Source organism: Ochotona princeps, chromosome 8 (genome assembly GCF_030435755.1).
Source record: "Ochotona princeps isolate mOchPri1 chromosome 8, mOchPri1.hap1, whole genome shotgun sequence".
NCBI lineage: Eukaryota > Metazoa > Chordata > Mammalia > Lagomorpha > Ochotonidae > Ochotona > Ochotona princeps.
The window spans coordinates 31,282,050-31,309,588 of record NC_080839.1 but is presented as its reverse complement, the minus strand read 5'-3'; the positions used below and the strand labels follow the sequence as shown (position 1 = coordinate 31,309,588).

The 27,539-nt window shown below is 39.4% G+C and overlaps 1 protein-coding gene across 3 annotated transcripts in view; it reads right to left on the bottom strand.

Moving 5' to 3' along the window:
• Positions 1-12,464: 12,464 nt before the first annotated feature.
• ACYP2 (acylphosphatase 2) overlaps positions 12,465-27,539 on the bottom strand; it is a 219,876-nt gene continuing 204,801 nt past the window's right edge. For all 3 annotated transcript variants that reach the window (XM_058667787.1, XM_058667788.1, XM_058667786.1), the window contains 2 exons: positions 12,932-13,062; positions 12,465-12,584 (listed from right to left, as the gene is read on the bottom strand). In XM_058667787.1, coding sequence (XP_058523770.1) covers positions 12,948-13,062 — 115 coding nt within the window. In that variant the 3' untranslated portion in view covers positions 12,465-12,584; positions 12,932-12,947. The remainder of the gene's footprint in view (positions 12,585-12,931; positions 13,063-27,539) is intronic.

Below are 27,539 nucleotides of genomic sequence, written 5' to 3'. Positions count from 1 at the left end.
AGTTTCCTGGTAGAGATTCACTAAATGAAAAACAGAACATTTGGTATGTCTTATACAGCCCCCCATTTTCCTCTGCCAACCTCTTGGTATCTCACTGTTTCAGGAAATTTTTGTTAGAGTTACAAGAGATTTAACTCACAAGGGTGCCCTGAAGACCTCAGTGGCAGGAAAAATGGGGGGGAAAAGCCATGATTCCTTTTTCTCAGATGACACCCTTTTCTTTTGGGTCATTTTTCAACTCTGTCTTGCTTGTGACTGCATCATCTCAAAAAGTGTTATTCTCTCAATGCTAAGCCCCACTTGTCCCACAGCTCTCTAGTTTGCATTCTCTTTTCAAGACAATCCATTCTTTCTCCACAAGCATATTCGTTTCTGCTTTGCTCTGTATCCTGTCCTAATTAGATGTTATCTGGGATACTTTACATCCCATTTGGCCTCAGTTCATGGGTTCCAGGGAACCTGCTGCCCTATTTCTGGCCTCCCTCTCTTCCCCCACATCCATTTCTCTGGAGAGCAGACTTCCCATTCTGATGTCAGAGTAGACACTGACAGAGGCCGTTATGCTGGCAGGTGGGACCATCGAATTATTGTATTAAAGGTCAAAGCTTGGGAATGGTCCACACCATTAACCTCCTCTTGTACGTCCAACTCCAGAGGCTGGACAAAGTAGGCAGGGTCAGGCTCAGTTGTCCTCACTACCTTTACCTTAACTCTCTCTGCTCTACCTACAGTGGGGAAGCTGATGGGTCAGTTACCGAAGTCATTGAGCTACATGGAAAAAGCATCTGAACTTCAATAAGCACATTCAGTGCAGCCTCTTATGCTACATTAATTTCTGTAATCTAGTTCTCACTTGTATTTGCCATTTATCAAATTGGGTTCTGGCCTATCTACTGACATGAGTGCTTTGTCTGCCTTCTGACTCCCATTTCTTCCCAATATGCTTCCTCAGCAGAGAATACCAGAATGAGACTAAGCCACGTTTCCGTTCAGACCACCCTCGCTCCCAAGACCTTGGGAGACAGTCCTTTTCCTGACACTGGACCACTATCAAGATATAGCTTGATATAATCACTTTTTCCTTTCTCTTTTAATGAGGAAGGAAGCTCTGCCCCAGGATTATAGGAATGACCACACACTTGACACCTAACACCTGACACTGAGCTGACAAGCACAACAGTAGTTTATCAGACAGATACTAAAGGGAAGCAGGCCACATGGAGGCTGCACTTGAGAACAGAATGAACAACATTCTGTGAGGCTGGAGAAGCAGATTTTGTAGTGTATAAGCATGAGGGATCCCTGATTTCCAAAAGAGGATGCGATTGGCTTGTATTGCAGGTTGGTAAGGAACGGAAACCTGCTATACTCCATAGTAAATAGGAAGCTTCTAGTTCATTGGTGAATCTAGTTGTTTAGCTAAGAGACCATTTTCATGATTAGGTTTGAGGGGAGAAGGACTTAGCAGGTAAACAATTTGAAGATTCCCCCATATTCCAGCAGATGTCAAGGCAACACAAAATATCGGGCCTTAATTTTAAGATTTATACCTCTCAGATGACAGGACCTTAACATCATTTTAAAATTATTATTATTACTTTGGAATCTTATTCTGGATGTGTGTTGGTCAATGTATTACTTCTATGTCAAATTGTGGGTTAGTCAGGGACATTGACATTGAAGAATTTCACTTAACAACACACAATTTGGTCTGGAAAAACATGAATAGCATTAAAACTGTATGTTCTGTCTTAAAATCATACTTTCAGATTTAATCATATGAATAACATGTAACATACCTGAATTTTGTCTTTGTACATGTTTGATTAAAAAAAATACAGTGAAACTTTTAGTACCAAAGGGTGTGCTAAAGTAGAACTTAAATTTATATCAGCATTAGTGTCTGAATTTGGCTGGCATTGATGTCCACGTATGCACATACTCCATTATGAGCCATGAGTTGATGGCTAAACAGTTACCCAGGCTTGCTGACATTAGAAAATAGCTAATGTCTTTTTTCCCCACTCTGTCTCCAAACAATGGGTGAAACAATAAAGTGAATGTGACACTGGCATTCTTTGTAAAATCTGAGTTAAGCTACAGCCTATCCCAGAATGCTGATGTCTCAAATGTATTATCCAGATTGCAAATTGTTGGCACTAATGGGGCCCATTAAGAGAATTCTTATTGTTACTAAATGCAAGCAAATTAGTATGGGGAAGGGATGGTAAGGAGGTCACAGACAAATTGGAAGAATTTATAGTATATTATCCCAGTTTCCTAAAAATGTAATATTAAATCTTTTATTCATCTTAATTTTGGTCCATTAAGCTAATTTTATTTTTTACTTTAGTAAAGTAATCGTTGAACTGTATGTAATGATAAAATCAAAGCATTTTCCCTTTGAAAATTATTATATACAATTAGATGAATTAGACAAAGTTTCAACATTTTAATTTATACTTTCACAGAATTACATCTGAGAAAATGTCTTTATTGCATCGTACAAATTATCCTATCTAGAGGTATCAAAATGCAAACAAAATACTGTGAAAGCCTGCTGACTGCATTGTTATTTTTACCTCTTGGAATGGCAGAGTGACCTAATCAGACACACAGACTGATCTCCCATTTGCTGGTTCACTCCCCAGGTGTCCATAGCAGTCAAGGCTGGACCACACCAAGCCAGAAGCCAGGAGATCTCTCACATGGATAGGTTTCTACACTATTAGAGTTTAATTCTAAAAGTTTTCTGATGAGATCTTCACTTGCAATTTTGTTAGTCATTTAATGCTTACGTTTTCAACAATTTTCCCATACCATAGGACATACTTGTGATACAAAAACTGTGTAAATACAGACATAATTAAAATTCTACCAACTAGAAAGAAACACTGTTCAGTTTTAGTAAATTATTTTCTCATCAATCTATAAATAGTGCTGTTCACTATGGCATTCAGGAATCACATATAACTATTTAAAATAAAATTCAATAAAATGAAAAATTCAGTTCACATTTAAACAGTATTTGCCCATATATAGAAAGTACTTTTTAATCAACATTAAAAGTTTTGAGACTAAAAGCATATTTATATTTACATATCATATGAAAATTTACTCATTTATAACCCTTCCTCAACATTTATATCTCATATATGCACACATTTGGATGTGTAACAAAATTACACACACAGAGAATTATACAAGTAAAATGACATTTGATGCAAATGAAAGTGCAATTTCCTTTCTTTTTACAAAACCAGATTTAGGTTTTCTAAATATGGGTTCATTTGTTGTAGAAAGCTAGTTCTGCATGATTACCACCTATTAAAACACTGAAGACAGTTCTGTTTTCTGGCTTCCATTGGTGTCATTGTGCAGAACCAGTTGCCGCTTGGTGGTCTGTCCCTGTTCTCTGGCTGCTTTTAAATATCTATTTTTTAAGCTCTAAAGTTTATTTTGGGAGGGCAGTAGGATAAGCTGAGATAAATACTAAAATTTCATTATAACATATTTATGTGTGAATTTTTAAAAGCGTTGTCTTACTTGGAGTGTATTGTATTTTCTGTGTAGATGTGTGTGTGTGTGTGTTGTTTTCCCAGTGTGTGTGGCGAGAAAGCAAGAGGAGCACTTGGGTCAGTTTTGCAATTGTCTCTCATTCTATCACTGATTGTCCCTTTCTTCCATTTTTTTCTCTTCTTCAGAATTTGATGAGCCATTTTTAGATTTCTCATTCTGTTTTCCATGTCTCTAATTTCCTTGTTATTTCCAATTTGCATCTATAAAGTATTTCTTAGCAATTCTGTTAAACTTCACTTCAAGCTTTCTCATTTTTTTTCAACTGTATCTAATCTGCTGTTCAACATGATGTCTGGATTTACAACTTCCGCAATTTTAAAATTTTTGAAAACTTTGTTTTGAGCATTTTAAAAAATCAAACAGAGATAAAAACAGGAGACCTGGAAAAGTAGCCTAGTGGCTAAAACAGTGGCTAAAGTCCTTGCCTTGTGCGCTCTGGGATCCCATATGGGTGCTAGTTTTAATCCCGGCAGCTCCACTTCCCATCCAGCTCCCTGCTTGTGACCTGGGAAAACTTGAGGACGGCCTAAAGCCTTGAGACCCTGCACCTGCATGAATGACCTGGAAGAGGCTCCCGGTCCGTGCTTCAGATGGCTCAGCTCTAGTCATTGTGGCCACTTGGGGAGTGAATCAATAGAAGATCTTCCTTTCTGTCTCACCTCCTCTCTGTATATCTGACTTTCCAATTAAAAAAAAAATGAAAAATAAATCTTAAAAAAAAATCTAAGAAGAGCCACTTAGTGAGAAAGAAGGTTTATTTTGGCTCATAGTTTTGGAGGGTGCAGCCCAAGACTAAATGGCTCCGTTAGTCTGCTGCCTGACCAATGGCAGAACACCACAGAACACAGGGACAATCAGAATGCAGACAGGCAGAGAACACGCTCATCCCATGTTTACATCTATGAAGCCACCATAATGCAATTACAATGGCTCTGCCCAACAGCCTAATCCAATCTAACCATTGTCCAAGAACTTGCCCTGATACACTTTAATTGAATTAATTTTCATCTTTTATCCATTAGTATCAGATTCGTACTATTAATACAAGCAAACTACTATCCCAAACTATTATCCAAACTGTAACAACTTCTAATTTACATATAATGCAATACAGTTATCACAGAATACTTACATTTTCTTTGCATCATTCACATGGCTTTTCCATATTATAAGCTCATCAATATGTTGCTGTATTTTTGCTGCAGGTAATCAGCTGTCTTAAAAAATGTGTCAGGGAATGGTGTGAAACAGTACATTAAGCCACCCCACTATGGCACTGAAACCACGTATGAGTGCAGGTTCATGTCCCAGCTTCCAATCCAGATCCCTGCTAATGCAACTTGGAAGGCAGTGCAAAATGGCCCAAGTACCTGGGCCTCTAGACCTGGATGGTGTTTCAGTTTCCTGGCTTCCACTTGGCCCAGCCCCACTTCCAGTCAGAGCTGTTGTGATCTTTTTGGGAATGAACTAGTGGACAGAAGATCTCTGTCTCTCCCTCTTTAAAAAATTGTTCTATGAAAAAAAAAATGCATTCTTAACCTACCCTAATAACCATTTCTACTAGTCCTGATTTCTTCATGTACATCAAAGTTTCATCTTGCATGATTTCCCTTCTGCTGAAGAACTTCATGTAATATTTCTTGCAGCGAAGATTTGTTGGTAAGTTTTTTTTTCCAGATTTGGTTTTCGAAAAAAATCTTTTTTTTTTCCCTTTGCCTTCTCTTTGTATCTTACTGGGATCTAACTCTAGGTGGACAATTTTCAGATATTTCATTCAAAACATTGATGTTTGGTTAATTCTGAAAGTTACAATGTACTTTTCTAGCCAGAAGTTAACTTGTTGATGAATTAGATGCCATCTTATACTACTTATTAAAGTTCTTCCTAGCACAGATCTAGAAAGATCACTGACAACTACCTATTTTGAACCTCCATTTCTCTTGGCTGTGTGTCAGTCTTGAGCTAACACAGCTCACCAGCTAGCCTTTGCATACACAACTTTGTGGAAATCTCACCTGGCTAGGCAAGGTGTAGCGCTCAGGAAAAGTGAAAGGAGACCTCTGTGACAACTTCCAGAGCCTTTCCCAGCCACCCAGTCCCACACCTGGGTGGCCTGTTGTCTTTCCAGAACTCTGCACAGAAACTCTCAGTTGGCTCAGTCTCCATCCTCTGATGCCTTCACTGAGACATCCGCACACTGTGCAAGCTTCCCTTCCTGAAATCTGGTAAGTATCTCTAGGCAGAAAGTTGGAGCAATGTTAGGGCTGCTCACTTGCTTCATTTGCTTCCCTGTTCTTCGGGACCAAAGTCCTGCACTGGCCACTGTCCAGTGTCTGAAAACTGTTCCATGTATCTTGGCCAGCAATCTAGTTGTTTACCATAGGAGGTTAAACCCAGGATTTGTCTGTCATGAATGACAGTAGAAGCTTTTTGTCATTTTACTTTATGTGTGTCTCATAACGAGCATATGTGTGGATTATGTGAGGAATTAATTTAGAGAATTTTAGCCATTTTTAATTACTATGATGAATATATGGTATGATTTCTGTGGTGTTAGCTTAAGTCCTTAGAGGAATGTTTTTCTTCTATTTATTTAGTTTGACAAATATTACAAAGTACTCACCATGGCCAGTCACATGTGATGTTACAGCTGTTGCAGGATTCAAGCTTCCATAAACTCTTGCACCACTGTAGCTTACACTGGGTGAAAGACAGTGAGTAAATAAGGAAAGGCCAGAACATTACCTGCTACAATTTGAATGTGTCTCCCAGATTTCATGTGCTGGAAATTAAATCCCAAATTCATGTGCTAATGTTATTAGGAAGTGGAACCTTTGGGAAGGGATTGAATCCTGAGGGCTCTGTCCTTGTGAATGGATGAATTCATTCATGGCTTAATGGCTTAATGGGCTATTGGGAGAATGGCTTCATTATAAAGCAGACCTCTCTGGAGTGCTTGTTGTGCCTCCCAATGTGGTGCTTCTGCCATGTTATGACCCAGTAGGAAAGCCCCCACCAGATGCTGAGCAGAGGCCAGTGCAGCCTCCAGAAGCATGGACGAAATAAGCTTCTGTTCTTTTTCAGCTTCCAGTCTGTGATATTGCTATGGCAAAAGGGAACAGATTAAGGCAATGGGACTAAGTAGTCTGGAGAAAGTACAGGGACTTTGGGCAGTAAGTATTTGGCCATTTGAACAGGGTGGTCAGGGTAGGGTCATTAAGAAAGTGACCTTCATCTGAAGGGTGGAAGAACATGAGGGCATCTATGATATTTGGGAGAATACTTAGTGAGAGAAAACAGTAAAGGAAGAGGCCTGGGCACAAAGAGTGCTGGATAATTTAAGGAACTGTCAGGATTTCCACATGGCTGAAGAAGGGTGAACAAGGGGGAGAGGAGTGGGATATGAAGTCAAAGCCGGAAGAGAGAAGAAGTCAGATTGTGCAGGTTCTAGAAGGCCACTGATTTTGGCTTCTGGTAAGAGTAAAACAGATTGTCATGAGGAGGTTTGAGCTTAGGAGTGATGTGATCTGATTTCTGCTTTAACAGTAGCATTTGATACTGTGTTGAGAAGTAGAGAGGTCAGTTAGGAAACTGCTATGGTCTCCATGGAAACTACAGTCAGGACTACAGCCTTCTTAGAGTTGAGAGAAGTGGTTGGGTTCAAGCATGTATTTTTAAATCTTTTGTTATGGAAAACATAAACACATAAGAACAGCAAATAGTCTAGTTAACACATATGTGTGCACCTTAGTAGTTACAAACTCAGGTTCTTTTCTTTCATGCTATAGCTTTATCTACTTTCTGTCCTTTCTTCCTCCCAACCCTTTCTTTGCTATCTCTTATGTTGCCCTTCACTCTGCAACCACTGGATTATTTCTAAGCAAATTCTGGACATTTGGACCTAGAAACAACATTCCTCTTTGATGCAAGAGGAAAGGCCATGATGAATCCTATGTTTCTGCACTGAACTTCTTAAAAGATGGTGTTGCTATCACCTGAGGTGAAGTTTCCAGGAGCATCCATCAGCTAGGTAGTCAGCGGATGTCAGAGCAAGTCTGTACTCAGAAGGTATAGTTTGGGACACTGATGTTTGAAAGGCTTAGCAGATGTCCAGATGTAACTGCTGAGTAGGCTGCTAGCTACGTACATCTGGAACTGTCCATGTATCAAGGCCATTCAAGGTTATGAGATGGGTCATACTGTCGAAGAGAGGCAGTGTTCAGGTGCTGAGCTCTGGGGCACTCACATATTGAGGAGTAGAGAAGCAAGCAGGAGTCATCAAAGACCTTAAATTCTGAACTGTGAAGAGGAACACCAGGGAAGTGGGATGGTTAGTAAGCCACGTGAAAAGTGTACATAGGTTCAAGTGAGGAGAGAAAACTGACCAATGGAGTTGGCAGCAATGAAATGAAACCATCAGGGATCGTGTGTGGAGTGTTAGCAGACTGATGGGGTGGGAGAATGGGGGCAGGTTTCTTTAGAATGGGGGACATTTAATCTGTAAAAGGAAAAAACATATAGGTATGGGCAAAGGGCCCAAGAGAGGGAGAAACAATAGCATATTTGTAGACTGATGGGAAAGATTCCAGCAGAAGGAAGCAGAAACCAAGGATGGAGGAGCCGGGGGGGCGGGGGGAATGTAGCAACAGTGCCCTCGAGGCCAGGGCCTTGACAGGAATCATGAGCGGTACCTCTTGGGGAACAGGCAGGAAAGCAGAGAAAGTTCTTGGTCCCAGATTCAGGGGGATCAATGCCATGGTAGGAGAGTGTGGATATTCTCCTTGGATAAAACAGGAAGTAAGGTTATGGCTCCAAGTTAGGAGCTGCTGTAGAGATTTGAGGGGTGAGAAGGCAGTACGAAACAACACTTTAGGGAGACTTCAGTAGGCGGTGAATGGATTAGAGAAACAAAACTTGCTTTTTCTCTTTTTCAAGACATTTACTGACTTGAAAGGCAGAGAGAGAAAGAGAGATCTTCTGCACCTCGGTTCACTCCTCCAATGCCTGCAACAGCCATGGCTGGGTCATACAGAAGCCAAAAAGCCTGGCATGTAGTCGCAGTCTCTCACAGGGATGGCAGGAACTCAAGTACTTTGAGCCATCATTAGCCTCCAACTGAGGTGGAAGCTGAATCAAAAGCAGGACTGGGACTCAAATCCATAAGAAGTGGGCATTCCACATGGCACCTGAACTGCTGCACCAAATGCCCGCTCTAGTTAGGTTTCGCTGGAGGTGGATGCTAGAACCATTTAATTAGCAAGTCATTTATTTTAGGCCAGGTTTATATACGATCCTTCTTTCAGTAATTTTCCTTTAACTTAAGTCTTTGCTAGCTATAGACCTTTAAACTACATAATTTATTTGTTTATTTTTAAAGATGTATTTTATTTTTATTGCGAAGTCAGATATACAGAGAGGAAGAACTTCCACCCATTGATTCACTCCCCAAGTGGCCACAACACCTAGAGCTGAGCCAATCTGAAGCCATGAGCCCACAGCTGCTTTTAGGTCTCCCACACGGGTGCAGAGTCCCAAAGCTTTGGGCCGTCCTCGACTGCTTTCCCAGGCCACAAGCATATGTATTATAATGTATTAATAGCTATGTAGTTTGTAAATTATAATATATACTTAATGCCTGTATATCTTAACTGAAGAAAGCTTTCTTTTATTTCTAGCTGACTTATATCTCTGAATTATCCTGATCATCATGATCTCCAATCATTTATTTATTGGTAGATTAGATTGTATTCCCTCCAAATTGTTCATTTTCATCATTCATTTACATTGCTTTGTTTTCTCTTCTGCTCTAATAAACTTTTCAAATTTCTTTTTTATATCAGCGTGCTTAAGTCGGCCTGATTATCAAAATCACCTGAATATGTAAAAATGTATAAATTAGCGCCCACCGATAAAATGTAGCAGCTAAATTCCTTGCCTTGAACATGCTGGGATCACATATGGGCACCAATTCTAATCCCGGCAGCCCTGCTTCCCATCCAGTTCCCTGCTTGTGGCCTGGGAAAGCAGCTGAGGACAGCCCAAAGCCTTGGGACCCTGCACTTGTTTGGGAGACCAGGAAAAGGCTCCTGGCTCCTGGCTTCGGATTGGCTCAGCTCCAGCAGTTGCAGCCAGTTAGAGAGTGTATATTTGCCCTTCCAATAAAAATAAATAAACCTTTAAAAATGTATACATTAGAGGTAAATCCATGGAAGATCCTGATTCCTTAGATCTGGAATTGGTCTACTAAACAATCCCTTTAAAAAGCTCTCCTTGGAGCCTGTGTTGCTGCATAGCTCAGAAAGCTTGCTATATGGCATCTCATGTGCACCAGTTCAAGTCCTACTTCCAATCCAGCTGCCTGCTGCTATACCTGGGAAAGCAACAGAAAATGACCCAAGCTCCTGGGACCCTCTGCCCATAATAAGAGACGCAGAAGAAGCTTCTGACTATGGATCAGCCCAGCTCTGGCTGTTTTCACCATTTGGGATGTGAACCAGCAGATCAAAGATCAACTGGTCTGTTATTCTGCCTTTCAAAGAAATTTACTTGAAAGGCAGAATTACATACACACACACATACACACCCCTGGCTTCAGACCTGCTCAACTCTGGGTATTACAACCAGTTGGAAGTTAGAAAGTAGATGGAAGATTTTTCTCTCTCCTCTCTGTAATCTTCCTTTTGAATAAAAATCTCTAAAAAAGAGATATTATGTAGACCTTTTGATACATTTTTATATTGCTTTATTCCTCTTTCCACACATGCATGAACATCTGTTTTTCAATCACTATCTACAACATTTCTCTTTTAGTAATAGGATTTAGTTATGTATTAATTATGAATAAAACTGTGGTTTTTGTGCAGTTGCAAGATTTTTCTGCAATTTTCTTATAAGAAGAAGTAAGAAATACACTAACTACCAAAGGCTATCTCGATAACAAAAAGTGGTATTTTACTGTTGCTTTTGAGATTGTATTCTGGAAAATCCTTAGTACAGAATAACAGGTTTTGCTTTTGAACTTTGGTGTGAAATAAATGAATTCCATTTTCTTTAAATAAACCTGAATCTGCTTCAACCCTATGGTGTCTGGGAGTTGAGATGTTAATTCTACAGCATCTCTTGGCATTAGACCCTCTCTGAGTCATGCAAAGGGTGTGGACCAGGAAACATTCGGACAGACAGACTTCTCTGGTCTCATACCAATCACTGTGACTGCTGCCTACACCATGGTGGTCTCCTGTAGCCAGCATGGCATTTGCAGGATGCCTTGGAGCACTTTTGGGGACAGGAATCACATAAAGACTGGGAACTCCTGAGCCTGCAGCTCAGCTTCTTTGAGTAGCAAAGCTTCTCTCGAGTTTAGCCATTCCTAGAGATGCTACTGGGGAAAAGGTGCTCCATGAATGAGAAATCAACAGCTCTGCGTCCCTTTCCAAAGTCCTGCATAACCTCTGCCTCCTTCGCCCTTACCACTTCTGCTTCTCCTCAAACTAAAACCCCTTTTTCATTATCCACAATGCTGTCTTTAAAAAAAAACTTCATGGGGCTGGCATGGGTGGCTGAACAGGCTACCTCCTGCAGGTGCCAGTATCCCTTATGGGTGCCAGTTCATGTTCCGGCTGCTCCACTTCTGATCCATCTCCCTGCTTATGGCCTGGGAAAGCAGTGGAAGATGTTTCAAGTCCCTGGGCCTCTGCACCCATGTGACGACCTGCAGAAAGCTCCTGGCTCCCAGTTTTGGATTGACTCAGCTCCAGTCACTGCAGCCATTTGGAGAGTGAACCAGTGGATGGAAGATCTCTGTCTCACTTTCTCTCTATATTAAATTTACCTTTCAAATAAAAAGTAAGTCAATCTTAAAAAAAATAATAAAACCATGGAAAAATCATTGTCTTCAGGGCATGTGGCCTCCAAATTTCCTGAGGTAGAACACTTGTTTACCTTCCTTGAACAAAGAAATGAACATGCAAAGACAGCAAACCCACATTAAGATGACTGCATTAAACTATATTTACAGAAGTATTTCTTTAAATATATTTAGAAAGTTATTCCCTAATCTATTGTCTATATATTTATATATGTTTATATCTATTTATATGCATATTTATATACACTTAAAACATAGATATTCATATATGGATGAGCATAACCACATTATCCTCATTCATGGAGTTAATCTTTCAAACCCATTTATTCTACCCTTTCTGTCCTTCCTTCAACCCTTAACTTGTAGCAGGCAGAAGGAAAGCCCTGAATTTTTCTCTATGCTACAAGTGGAGATTTCTTCCATAGCTATAATGGGAGTTTCCAACCAGTGTTCCCAAGATACTTAAAACTGTCTAATGAAGGAAAAAAAAAAACAAACCACTAAGCATGGTGGGCTCCAGTCATCCCACACCCCCAAATAGTTGTGTATTGCTTTTCAAAAATTATTTTAAATATACAATTCTACATAGTTTTATTCTGAGGTGACTCATTTCCATAAAAGAGTATCTGCAAATATGTATCTACAACATTTGAAATGTGAAATTCCAGTGGTTTTCACCTCTTTATTCACTTTTACAATTCTTTTTTTTCACTTTTACAATTTTATGGTATAAAAACAAACCTTCTCCTTAAACTACTGCTGCTTAATTATCATTTACATTAGAAGATTCCCAAATGACAGACTATGTTGTATCTGTGTGTTGGGGAGGGATAGTACTATAAGCGTATTTAGACTCTCAGTTCCTTTTCTGTGGGTCGTCTGGATAAAAAAAATCTTGTTGCCTTTCAGGAGTGCTGTTATCAGCTGCCATTACTCAACTGGAACATTCACTAGGCAGAACGTAATTCATTGGTGATATTAAGTACCTCCCATGTACTGAAACAGGTTAACATATAACCAGAATTTAAAATATTAACTTTATTGGTATTAGCTTATGGTTATATTGTTCATCATACACATTTATTTCTAACTTTTGGTCTTCTTCAAGACTTTAATAACATTCAGATTTTTTAATTTGCTACAAATACAAATATTTAAAGAATTTTAAATGATTAGCTATTATTTTACATTTAGCCAAATAACCTGTATACTATATCAATTGAAATTAAAAATTCAGCAAGGCAAACTTAAATTGAAATACTCATATTAAATATCTTATGATGACATTTTAAATATTAGAATAGTTTTGGTTTACTAAAACATAATTGAGCAAAATCACTTGTGTCAGACATTGTTAGTAATATATAAGTTAATATCTTCCAGAGACAAACATTCCCTTTTTTAATCCTACTCTGCTACTATTATTCTACAGTGTAGACTAAGCATATATGGTGTCTATGTTACAATACAATACAGTATTATAACCTGCATTTCTTTCCCGTCAGTATCGAATGCTAAAGTTGGAGTACTCAAGCTTAGAGATGGTTTTTTCATTAGAAAAGTCTGTGCGGTCAATGCGAGAACTAGGACTTCCAACCTTGCTCAGCCAGGATTTCCTACAAAAAAAGAAATAATAATAATTTAAATTAGCATATGAAGTATGTGTAGTTCAGCAAAAATGATGTCACAACAGGTATTTATGGAGTTCATCAATCAATAGTCACATATAATAAATTTATTATATATATATGTCTATATCACCTACAAGTATTCTAAAAATATCACAAGGTATATATTATATAATTATGATTAAATATGAACAAACAAAAGCTAAACACAAGCATAGCCAATTCCTAATGATTTCACCTAAGAGTTATTTCCCCTACTCTTAAAACACATCAAGATCATTATTACCTGACTTTTATGTGCAAAAGAATCAAAATAACTTTACAAGGCTTATAACAAAACAATTCACCACTGTTTTTTTCATAAGAGATTTAGAGAAAAAATTTGATCAATCTTAGAAACATGAATGTAAGATGATTTAAAAAAAATTATCTAAACACTTTCTTACCACAGACATTAACAAAGTAATTGTGCTAAATATTAAGTCAAATGTTCTGAGAATATTTTTCTGCTTATTTGGTGCAATGGTTTATCCTACTTATTAGCAATACCCATGTCTCTAATTTATGCTTTTACATACTCACCTGAGATGCTTCCTGTGTAATTCAGGCCTATTGAATATTGCTGACATTTAGGACTATACTATTGGGGATTTTCTGGAGTTCTTCTATCTATTAATTAGTTAGGATGACAGATTTAATCATGCTATAGATTTTGTAAGAGTGATGCCATCTTATGTGTTTCCTCACATCCCCAAGCTTGAGGCCACGAAGCTAGTGCTGTCCACAGCTGAGCAATACATGTAACAATGTCATAAATCCTTCCACTAGGGCCATTTTCTAGACCAAATCTTTCTGGTTAACTGAAATTAATCTTTCTCAGGATAACAAAATTGTCTAATCTGCTGTGCTACAAAACCTTTTGGATGTTATTTGTGATAGTCACTGGTAAAGTTAATTCTGACTTGCCTTTATTTCAGAAGTGAAGGCATCAACCAGTATCGCATTTTTTCAACCATCTAGTTAAAATTTTTAAGATAGAAATTTCACGTGTTGCATAATATAATTCAGCTTTCTTATGAACTGTTTTCATGAAAAGGAGCCACAATTTTACCATTCAAATCTCCCTAAAAATAAAAAAAAAGTCACAAATCTCCTTTAAACTTGAAACAACTAATGTAAGTTAGCATTTACTGAGCCCTGTCTGCTCAGCTATGCTAAGTTCTTCACATATATCATTTTCTTTACTCCACCCATGAAGTTACTGATGATAAGAGAGAAACCTAGGCGTTAAGTAACTGCCCCAGCTGGTGGCAGTGGTAAGTGGAAAGTGGTCAGATTCGGTATATATCCTGAATGTGGAGTAAGCAGATCTGCTGACAGACTAGAGGTGGACGGGAGAGACAGAGCAGGGAAAGATGACAGCAAAGGCCGTGGTGCGAGTAACTAGTTGAGTGGGACTGTCTTTTACCAAACCAGACAGACTGACAGAGGCAGATTCTGGGGCAGGTGAGTTCCATTTTGGAATGTCTGAGATGTCTGTGAGACATCAAAGGGAGACTGTTGAGTATGCAGCTGGATCTGAGAGTCTGACCAGAGGAGCAGAATTTGGAATGTGTCATCAGACTGGAATCATTATGAGAAGGAATACAGTCAGAAAAGACAACAGGTTCAATGACAACACCTGGGGATTTTCCTATGTTAAGAGCCCAGCAAGACTGGGAAGAAACAGTGTAGGAAGAGAGGAAAGCATCAGTTAGGTTCAGACAATCTTTTTTTTTTTTCTTTAATATTTATTTATTTATTACAAAGTCAGATATACAGCGAGGAGGAGAGACAGAGAGGAAGATCTTCCGTCCGATGATTCACTCCCCAAGCGAGCACAACAGCCGGTGCTGTGCCAATCCGAAGCCAGGAGCCAGGAACTTCCTCCAGGTCTCCCACATGAGTGCAGGGTCCCAAAGCATTGGGCCATCCTCAACTGCTTTCCCAGGCCACAAGCAGGGAGCTGAATGGGAAGTGGAGCTGCCAGGATTAGAACCAGCGCCCATCTGAGATCCCGGGCACGTTCAAGGCAAGGACTTTAGCCACGCCGCCAGGCCAGGTTCAGACAATCTAAGCAATTGCAACATTTTAAAAGTCAAATGGCAGTCCCTGGGAACAGAGAGGGACCAACGACACCAATGCTGCCAGCAGCTCAGTGAGGGGAGAGCTGAGAATCACTGTGTTAAACAAGGTGGAAGTCACTGGTGAGCTGGACAAGGCATTTAAAAAAAAAACTATTTCTTTGAAAGGCAGGGGAAGGGGCCCGGCGCCATGGCCTAGTGACTAAAGTCCTTGCCTTGAATGCACCAGGATTCCATATGGGCCCTGCTTCCCATCCAGCTCCCTGCTTGTGGCCTGGGAAAGCAATCAAGGACACCCCAAAAGCCTTGGGACCCTGCAGCCATGTGGGAGACCTGGAGGAAGTTCCTGGTTCCTGGCTTCGGATTGGCGCAGCACCGGCTGTTGAGGCTACTTGGGGAATGAATCATTGGACAGAAGATCTTCCTCTCTATCTCTCCTCCTCTCTGTAAATCTGACTTTGCAATAAAAAAAAATAAATCTTAAAAAAAAAAAGAAAGGCAGGAGAAGGAGAGAGAGGGAAGGAAAAAGAAGAAAGGAGGGAGGGAGAGAGAAACAGACATTTTCCATATGCTGGTTCACGCTCTAAATGCCTACAACAGGCAGGGATGTGCCAGGAGGCAGGAACTCCGTCTGCATTTCCTGCATGGGTGCCAGGGACACATGTGCTTGGTCCATCATCTGATGCCGTTCCAGGCACATTAGCAGGAAGCTGGATTTGGAAGCATACCATCTGAGACTTGAACCAATGCTTTGATATAGCATGCTACTGTCACAAGCAGTTTAACTCACTGTGCTACAATGCCAGCCCTGATAAAAGCAAAGCAGTTTTGATGAAAATAAAGCCATATTTGAAGGTATCCAAGGGAGAAAGAGAAGACAGGAATTAAATCCACTGAATCTAAGGCTAGGATTATGGGTATAGGAACTACAATGACTAACCCACTGGAGTTAATGAATCTATGTATGAAACTAGCTGGGAGACAATCTGTATTTGGTCCTGAAACATTACCCAAAAATTCTTCACCAACCAAATGTATGGCCAAGAAGGAAGCTCTGCCTCTCACAATTCGTTTTTAAAAATTTAGTTAAGAGGCATGAGGGACAGAAAGAGTATGTGCTCCTATCAGCTGTTTCACTCCCTACAAAGCCATAACATCTGGGGCTGGAGCCAGGATCTGAGAACATATTCCAAACATCGCCTGCAGGTGGCAAGAACCCAATGATCTGAGCCATCATGCTGCCTCCCCAGGTCTGCATTAGTGGGAAGCCAGAATCACAAGCCCCAGGTAGGAATTGAACCCAGGCACTCCCATGTGAGATGCAGCCATCTTGACTGCTAGGCTTGATGCAGCATCCTCACCTCAACACGAGTCACTTCTTTTATTTATTTATTTATTTATTTATTTATTTATTATTTATTTATTTATTTTACCATGAGTCGCTTCTAAATAATCTTAATAATATACTTGATAATATCGAGTAGCTTCATGTAGAGTATGAGAAAGGAGGTACTTTACACTGGTGACAGAAGAGCAGACTTGCACAGATCTTACAAAGAACACTTTAGTATGACTGACACACTGTTGAATGTCCATATCTTACAGACATATTGTCACAGGAGCAATACCTGAGATGGTAATTAACACACAGGATTTGAATTAGAGTGTCCTTAGGTTTAACCACTCGGTGGAAGGCGAGGACAGGATTAGACCAACTGAGAAAATGCAGCAGTGAGGTAGTCCGCAAAAACCTGCCAGAATGTAAGGAATTCTGAGGCGAAACTTTTCAAAACTGTCCTGTGATGAGGTCAGAGGACTGGGTCTTTCTATCCCCTCCAACAAACTGTCACTGGGCGAGGGCTGCCCAAACCACAGGTGTGACCTTTAGTGGGTTACCTTTTTTTACTGATTGCTGAGAGCCTTCTCCCAGCATGTGGGGAACAAGTCCTTCAGCCCTGCAGGGAAGTTTTCCCATGCATTTTTTTCCTGAATTCTGTTAGTCTGGATATTTTTAAATTGATTTTTATTTTAGGCTCTCTAGCCACATTTTTCTACTTATCTTCCTTTTAGAATATTGATATAGTAAATGTGCAGAGGGTAAAAGAATCCCTGAATTCACCCAGTCATGGAGCTAACATAACCCAATATGCTGCTCTGGCTCCAGCACATTTTACCTATTAGTGCTGTAGACTCAATAAATATTGAATAGATGGCTAGATGGATGGATGAATTAGATTCGCTTGAAAGAGACTTAGGCCTAACATTTGTGCTGTAAATCTGATTCTGTTTTTTGTGCCTATCTATTTCAGGTATTTTTATTTAAGGAACATGATCTACTGGTAAGTTTTAAGAAACAAAAAATAGGAAGGTTCAACAGTAAAAACAAAATAAGAAGAATGTAAATTGTAAAATTACCTTGGCAGAAGTCATGCGATCTGATAACTATGTATCTCCTTCCCCTGTGATACATTTTAAATGTCTGATGTAGAGGTTTTGAACATGTAACTAATTTCTGTAACGTCTGTCTTATTCCTTTACCAAAATATGCATTGCTGTTAGCAATGAAAAGATAACATAAGGTATTTTGTTCCAGATGTATGTCTCACATGCTTGATAAAAATTACATACAATACTACTGAAATAATTTTTTATGAATGGCAAAATATAATTATCATGCCTGTATTTCTTTAAAACATTCTTCAAGCCAGTTTGCACTTAAAAAAAAAAAACACAGTGCTGATAGATATTAAGTGATCAAGGAAGAACATCTATTTATTTCATAAATTAACTGTGCTGTATTTTTTCTGTTCCTATTCACACAGTTATCAACTGCTGGAGCCTTAAGGGCTTTCACAACATTCTAATTCTTTGATGCAGAAGGCACATAGTTAGCCATCAAATACACTAAGTGCTGCATATTTATGTCCTTGGCATCTATCAGACACCAGCTGTGGCCTCTCCTAAAACACACTTTGGTTCTTAAGCTCTCCCAGGGGTGGTTCTTTGCCTCCAGTGGAAAAAGCCCCAAGCCCACTCTGTTGTGTGTATCATGACAGTTACCACATTCTGTAATTGTTACATTTATGTAATTACTTAATGTATTCACCATGTGTCTGTTCCACACTAGATTATAAATTCTAAGAGGGCAGAGGCAGAATCTTCCTTTAGGTCTCTAATATCTTGGTTGATGCCTTTACTGGGTACTCAATAAAACCATAGTGAATGAATGAGCCTTAGTCACCTATGTGCCTCCTTCAGGCCTTGCAGCTTCCATGTGTGGAAAGAGATACTTTTAGGGCCAAATATTGTCCACACACAGATGGGAACCCCTGAAAATGACCTTCTAACTTTCTGAGTGAATTTACATGAAACAAAACCCTCACATTTCTTCTTCTTCCTCTTCTTTTTTAAAATAGTATTCCCATTACAGAAAAAAAAATTAAGTCCTTTCGCCTATGAAGTAATACAGGCAATAAGTATGTTCATCCGCTTAGAGGACATTGGAGGCCCAAGCAGCTGAATAATAATGCCAGCCACATTTACTGTGAAGTAGGTTTATTTTTTTTGACAGCTCCCACACCTTACTGTATCTCTTGTGGCTCTGAGATTACTCATCATTGAAGTACAAATGGTACCTGGCTCCCTTCAGAGTTCAAGTTGATTCCAGGACACCACATGAATGTGTCCAGTGGAGGACTGCATAAGCTCAGACATGCTGTGTAAAAACACTCAAACATTTTTTCTTAGAATCTTACAGATACACAAATACCTACTGTTCTATTTTTTGTGTTCAAGATTTTCAAGCCTTTAAAAGAAAATATTTTTTCAATATAATTTTGCACAAAAGCCTACTCCTTACAGCCAAACTTGTGAAGTTCCCTGAAGTAAGGGAATTGCTGGGGTTGTATATAGGTGTGTAGACTTCTCTAACCTTTCTTCCATCAGCCACACCTTGAGCCCCTCTGTGGAAGACCAAGGGCCTTGAGGGAGTCCCTTCAGAAAACTGCCCTGATAACCTAGCAGTGAGCAAGAATGTGATCAAGTGGAATATCTGGAGAATCCACCTTATGTAGAATTTTCTGTAGTTCACATCACATCAGTGTTTACTAAAAATACAGCAAGCTCTTGGGGTGATATAAAAAATTCCATTTAACTAATATCCCTGTCTGAAACAAAGAAGTGGAATCAAAGCACTAGAAAGCCAACACTATCAATAATTCATAGCGGTTCTATTTCCTAGAACTAAAGTGGGGCAGCACAATGCCTTCAGTCATCATGGCAGCAGTGGTATAAAACATAGATCATAAGGAAAGAGACGGTAGGAAAAGACAGCCAATGAATTAAAAGCTAATGTAGTGGATGTTAGGAAATATTGAGTGACCTGCATATTTCAAGCTTTTAAACTAGCATAAATAATAGAAGGATAGTAAAATAATATTTTGCTATTCCCCTTTCACAAGTTCCTTATTCACTTGTATTCAGGCAAATAGTATCATAGGCTGCTTTACTGTCAAAATAAATGTTTCAATGATATTCAAAGACTTATTCATTTTATTACAGCCAGATATACACAGAGGAGGAGAGACAGAGAGGAAGATCTTCCGTCCGATGATTCACTCCCCAAGTGAGCCGCAACGGGCCGGTGCGTGCTGATCCGAAGCCGGGAACCTGGAACCTCTTCTGGGTCTCCCACACGGGTGCAGGGTCCCAATGCATTGGGCCGTCCTCGACTGCTTTCCCAGGCCACAAGCAGGGAGCTGGATGGGAAGTGGAGCTGCTGGGATTAGAACCGGCGCCCATATGGATCCCGGGGCGTTCAAGGCGAGGACTTTAGCCACTAGGCCACGCCGCAGGGCCCTCAATGATATTCTTGATAAAATGTTGAAAATACCTGTCAGAGATTGTCCCATAATTAATGAAGTTCAGTGAATATCCAGGGAACCGCAGGACAGTCATAATTAACCTGACACCCAAATTTCTTATTCTTGAAATGAGACTATTCCTCTTCTCATTGAGATACTGCAAGGGTTAAAGAGAATATATGCAACCTGTCTAATGCAAGTCCATTACAAGTATAGGCCCTTCAGTGACAGTACAGTGCAGCTGTCTGTTCTTGCCAAATAGGATAGATGGACTGTTGGCAGTTTTGTGATCCCCAGAGACACGTATTTCTAGTGCAATTTCACTAATAAGATCTCTCAGTCTTGGGGCAGGCATTGTGGCACAGCAAGTTAACTTGCTGTTTGGGAAGCCTGGTTTGAGTCTTGACTACTTTATGTTAGTCCAGCTTTCTGATAATGCCCCTGCGAGGCAGCAGATGATAGCTCAAGTGCTTGAGTTCCTGCTACCTATGTGCGACACCCATATGGGGTTTGTGGCTGCTTGTTTTGACCTAGTCAGTGCCCAGCTGGTGGTGAGCATTTGAGCTGTGAGTAAGTGGATAAAAGAGCCCTTTGAAATAAATAAATCTTATAAAAAAAAAAATCTGTCCCAGGCTTGGTAGGGTGCTTGCCACCTGCAGTGAGAAATGGCATGTCACTCAACCTTGCCAATTAGGTGGTGATCTGTAGAGCTCCCTGGACATGAGCTTTACCCAGGACTGTAAGGACCAGTCAACTGGATCAAAGGGCTTGGGAGAACAGTAAGGGCACCACTAGAACCTCTGGCTTCCCCGCCACAACACAGTCTAGGTCAATAAAGTGGCACAGTGTCTTTCTGTTTTATACAGTAGGAAAAAGTAGCTGCTACCACAGTAGTAATGGACCATGACTTTGGGATCATTACTTCAACCAGTTTTCCTGTTTGACCACCTCAGGCATTTCTCAAACTCTCAGTGCATCATTTGTAAAATGGGGAATACTAGTATATTATGTATATCATAGAGCTGTCATAAGGATTAAATAAGGTATTTAACACCTCTAAGAGTTGTAACTAGATGTCTATGGCTTCACCACAAAAGCTTAATCCACACTTAACCCAAGAGTCTTTAAAATGTTTACTGAAGTAAATTCTCAGGATTCAGCTTCTCATATTGTCTGTCCAGAAATGTTAACTCAGTCTCATTTCCAAATTCCCTTTCCACATACCAGAAGATCTACCTCAACAGCCTGACAGAAGTGAGAGAATGATCTTCCAAACGCTCCAAAGAGGAGAGCATTCAAGACACTGTTACCTGCATAGAGAGAATGGCTGGTAAACCTGAGATGACTCTTCATGAGCAGACATGCTCAGCTTGAAAAGGAACAAAGAGACACTGGTCTTCAGGGAGTGCAGTCAGCCAGGAAGTGAGCCATTCAGATGTCATTACAGTTACTGCCCATGTCATGGCTGGGACCCTTTTAAGAACACTAGGATAATCCTGTGAAGTGTTTAAGAAAGTATCTAGAAAATGATACACCATTTGGTTTGGTAGCAGCCATTAAAAAGAACGAAATTGTACCATTTAAAACAAAATAGTCCCAACTAGAGACTATCATGCTCAGCAAAAAAAGCCAATCCCCAAAGGACAAATATGGTATGTTCTACTTTAAGGTAACATTCATGCAAAACACAAAACAAATATACAAGGTGAAATATATATATATATATATATATATGTTTTCTCATAGATGAACTGTATAGTGGAGACTAGCATACTGGGAAGTAAAGATTTGTTGCAGTAGGCATCTTTATTCATGAATAAAAGAAGGACTGCCAATCAAACAGTTAAATATATCTTGATAATATTATACCAGAGTTTTAAATCTTTGCCTATACCTACAATTCTATGATGCACTTAAATAGCAGAATGTTAAACTTGTAACTGTTACTAAAGGAACTATATACTGCTATAACAATATGGGGGGAAACTGTGGGAGAGAAAAATCAGAGGGAGAATGGAGAGGGAAAGCAGGGAATCCCTATATCTACAAAAATGTATCATGGAATGTAAGAAAAAGAACTTTTTAAAAACAGAACTGGTTGCTGAAGTAAAAAAATGTAAGTCTGTGATTCTTACACAAATACAAAAAGACACACACCACAGATTCTGTTCCATAATTAGTTAATGAGGGAACTTGTAAAATGTTAAGTCTGGTTCAAGGGAAATTTGAACACACATACAAATATGTATGTGTGTTAATAAAATCATGAATGCTGAAATCAGCTCACTAGTAGATGCAAAACTCGTTAGCAGTACATACAGCAGTAGCTCTGGCATAATTAAAATTTTCTATGAGCTGCACTTATGAAATTGAAAATAAGTAAAATTAAATTTAAGATAGTTTATGTAATATATACAACTATCTTAATTATTAATATTGACAAAATTAATGAGAGATTTTACATATATTTTCCATGTTAAGTTATTGAAATCTGGTATTTAGTTTGCATTTACAGTTAGATAACATTATCAATTTAAACTTGCCATAATACAAGTGCTCAATGACCACATGTAGCTAGTAGCTCCCATGTTAGACAGCATACCTTAAGGGAAATAGAAAATAATGTTTGAGTTATCCTTTTTGGAAAGCAAAAATCCATTTTATATATTCCAGAAAAAATGAATTCAGAAGGATGCCACTGAAGTTATTGCATGTATGAACATACTACTCTAACTGTGGTCCAGGTTTCAGGAAGCCACTCTCAGAACTGGTGGCTCCAGAGTCACACAATACCCAAGATCCTGAAAACAGCTAAGTGGATGTCTCAATCCTGCTGCCTTGTTTCCTATTAATTCAGATTAAATTAAAATTTCATATGAGTATTTCCAATTGATGAGGTACTAGTCACATTCTAGCCCCGGCTGCAAGGAACTGAGGGAAACACAGCTCCTAACTGTCCAAGGTTTTCAAAAAGGAAAGATACCAGAAAGAATTCAAACTAGAGGACATAAGCTTAACTAGAGGACATAATGTATCATGTCTATTACTGATACCATTCAGTTAACCAGAACCTCATGAAGTTCTACACTTAAAGGATTCAGAAGAATTAGAAAGATCTTTTTGTTGATCTGCATGGAGTCAATACTCTTCTCAGGTCTGGAGGCTTCATTTAAGCAGTGGAGCATAACTTCAAGGCACAACACTGAAGGACCAGATGGAGAAGAACATGCAGGGAACACCTAACAGGAATGACTGCAGTAGAGGGAGAGAACCACAAACGTGTGGAGTTAGGAGGACAATGGACACAGATTATGGTAAAAAGGAATGAATAGCCAAGTACAATGTAACTGAAAAATGTTTGGGGACCTTAGCAAGATCAGCTTCACTAAGGTGGTGGAGGAAGCCAGAATTGTTTCAGGAATGAGGGGAAAGTAAAGAAACAGACAACAGCAAGGATAGATGAATTTTTTTGAGTTTACATAAAGGAGACTCAGAAGAGCTTACAGACTTTGAGATTTTGCTTTTGGCAAGTCAAATCTGCCTAGATTTCAAATTCAGTGCTTCCCACAATTTATGAGCACTTCGCCCCAGCAGAGCAATATTTGAGGAAGACTGTGATAAGGACACACAGTGCAGGATGTTCTCTATTCACGATACATTAAAAATCCTTCCTACATGAAGCCAAATGAAATGTTGGCAAGATAACTCTGTATTTTCACCCTTCACTCTGACCTCTCCAAAATGCTCCTAAGCAAATGATACTTCAGGGATAATAAAACCAGTTGTTACAAGGACTATTCTATAATTTATACCCAAACTGCGACCTACCCACATCAGAGGCTAGGAGGTTTCCAAAATCTTGTCCTTGGCTTTATTTTATGCCCCACCCTTGTCTTCATTCCCTTCCATTTTTAAGCTTATGTCCTCTTGTTAAAGTCATACATATCCTTACAAATCACTTTAAATCCTTCTTGGGAACCAGATAACATTTAATAATGGAAAGTAATGGGGTGGGTCTATTTACAGAGTTCTGCTTCACAACTGACTTCTCTTGAACCTTTTTTATAGTAAGGCATGTAACTCTTTCGAAGCCATAAAAATACGCATCTTCAGGGCGCCACGTCTCAGTGGCCAGCATCCTGTCAACAGAACTGTGGCTCCTCTCGCCTTACACAAGGATGGCTTTGGAGTAAACTGCTTCCACAAGGACCAGCTGCTGGGAACCATAGAAATCATGGACAGCCCCAAGACCATGACTGCATGACAGAGAGCTGCAGGCACAGCTTGAAACAGAAATTCCTGCAAAATCTTCCTGGAGTTACTTTGTAAATAATTTATGCACACTTGAATAAAAAGAACAAGTTGAAGGGAGAAGGGAAAAATAGAGGCTAAAATAAGAATCATCGGAAGAAGATATGGAGAATCAGAAGAAACAGATAAATGTGAATAGAAAGAAGACCGTTTACCTGTGTTTTAAAGGGATGCTCTGTGTCCAAGCATATTGCATGAAGTTCTGCTAGCCCTGCAAATAAGGCTTTCAGAATGCCTTTAAACACCCAACAGAAAGTCAAAACGGTGAAGTTTCCCTTTATGGATATGTCTCTTGCTAAGGATCAGCTTAGCCTTTGAACTCCCCATGTTAAAAAAAAAAAATGTTTCCTCTTAGATTCTCATTTCTCCTGAGGAGATCCGAATCAGTTCAGGAGGAGGCTCCTGGTGGGACGTAAGAATGTACTTCTACATAAATGTTCGCAGTAGTTTCTGCGAAGACTAATGTGTTAAATTCTCACAAACTTCAGTGTGTACATGGACAGAGATGTTGGAAAATAACTATTCCCTATCAAAATGTTTTCTTTTTGTACTTATAAAATATGTTTTTTAAAAAACAAAATATAGAAGATGGGAGAAAATAGAAGATGGGAGAAATAAGATCTTGGTACTAACAATATTTTGCAGGTTATACAAACATTGCCGAACACCAATAAACGTGTTTTTGGCTAAATTTTGAAAGCTAAAACTGAGTGTATTGTTTTCACTTTATAACACAAAATTTAAAGTGCATATCCTTTGATGATTTAAATCTGCAATACTTTTCATAACACAGTCCAACCTACTGAGGCTGGCATTGTACCACAGCAGGTAAGACTACTGCCTGCAACACCAGCACCCCATATGGGTGCAAGTAATCCATAATTCAACAGTGCTAGCCATTCAATAGAATGTATCCATTTTGACATTACAATCTCATTTCTCTTTCCCTAAATTGTTTCTTAAAAGTAAAATCTACTCACTATCCTTCACCTTAAGATTACAATGCACTCAGTGTCTCCTCTTTGCACATCATTGAATCTAGTTTCCCAGCCTCTTCCTAACTTAGAACACTCTCACAAGGGTGATCACAGATCTGGACCAGCACATCTATAAACGTGAAGTACACCTTTTGCCGTCTCAACATTTGTCTTTATTTTTTCCCTTGGCTTCTGGGATACCACCCTTTTGTTTTGTTTTCTTTTTTTCTCTCTGGTGATTCTTCAGTAGGAGTTTCTCTAACTAAATCCTCTGATTTAATTATCTGAAAGGGAGTGAGAGAGAGAAACAGAGAGACAGAGACACAGATGCAGAACTTCCATCCACTGGTTCACTCCCAGGTGGCCACAAGGGCCAGAGCTAGGCCAGTAGCTTCACTTGGGTCTACCACATGGTTGGCAGCAACTCAAACACTTGGCCCAAGCATCTTCTGCTGCTTTTCCCAGGCCATTAGCAGGGAACTGAAGCGGAATAGCCAGGAACTGAGCCATCTCTGTGTCCCATGCTTTCTTACTTTCTATCTACCTACTCTTAGAAAGATTTCATACAAGCCCACCTGGATTATGAAATCTCCAGATTCATATTGGCCTAGGAAGTCTCACCACTTGACTGTACTTTAACTGTTTCCACCTCCATGTCCTCTGCTCACCCACATCTCCTTTATACATGTGCTCTGCCTCCTGCATTTGGAAACTTGACAGACATGGGCTAACCTATCCCTGAACAACCAAGACACCTCTTAATTTTAATATCCCTTTTCTATCTAACTCATTCTTCATACTCACAACTTTGGCTCACATCAGGCTCTTGTCTGATTATCAAGAATAAAGTCAAGATTGCCTCAGAAGCTTGGACCATTATTGAACTGCTGCAGTGCACAGCATTTGTGTTTGATATCTGTTGTTGAGGCTCAGTGAGGAGGTTTTTAGGAATGATGGAAAACTATAAATTACAACTTATCTTTTTTTAAAAAAGATTTATTTTTATTGCAAAGTCAGATATACAGAGATGAGGAGAGACAGTGAGAAAGATCTTCTGTCCAATGACTCACTCCCCAGGTGACCGCAACGGCCGATGCTATGCTGATCCGGAGCCAGGATCCAGGAACTCTTTCCAGGTCTCCCACATGGGTATAGAGTCCCAATGCACTGGGCCGTCCTCGACTGCCCTCCCAGGCTACAAGCAGGGAGCTGGACGGGAAGTGGAGCCACCAGGATTAGAACAAGCACCCATATGGGATCCCAGTGCATTCAAGGTGAGGACCTCAGCCGGGCCCACAATTTGTTATCTTACCTTCATTGTAAAGTCTATCTTAGTTCCAGAAGAAAACAAAGTAGCAAAAGAAAATCCTTTTACAAATAACTAATCTGTTTTGTGATCTGTGCTATGTATCTGAGCTATAAAGACCAATACAGTGCGCTGCCAGTCACCATGAGCACAAAGCATAGTAGAAAAGGCAAAGGATTACCATTCAGCCTGATGAATGCAGTAATAAATGAATGTATGAAATGTGTGAGTACAAGAGACCTCATCCATGTGTTTATTCTGTCCTTACTTCAGCAAGCATGGATGTGGACACAGCTGTATTTTAGAATCAAAACAAGGCTCCCATAAAGGATAGATTAAAGGCGGTGAAGAATACAGGCAAAGTGTATACAAAGGGCAGTTATAACCATAACCTCTCTAAAAAGGAATTTTTTTCCTGATAAGAATAGGCAGGATGAGCAATCTATTTAAGTTTCATTATAATTTTTTCCTGAAAAGAATGTATGATATATAAATATAAATATAAAACCCAATGCAATGACTTTGCAAACTACTGTAATGCATATGGCTGGGAATATGTTTAGTGTTAAATTTTATTGTTTAACTAAATGTTAATAAAAGCTTAATTGATTTTTAACTCATTTCCCCTCTGTTTCTTCTATAAGGAAAATCAAACAGGACTTGTATCCTCATCATAAAATAATACATGATGACTTTCCAAATTCCAAAGGTAATTCACTTAATGTTAGAACATATAAAATTTTTAAAAGATTTATTTTTTATTGGTAAGTCAGCTATATAGAGAGGAGGAGTTAGAAGGAAAAAGATCTTCTGTCTGCTGATTCACTCCCCAAGTGGCCGCAATGGCCAGAGCTGAGCTGATCCGAAGCCAGGAGCCAGGACCTTC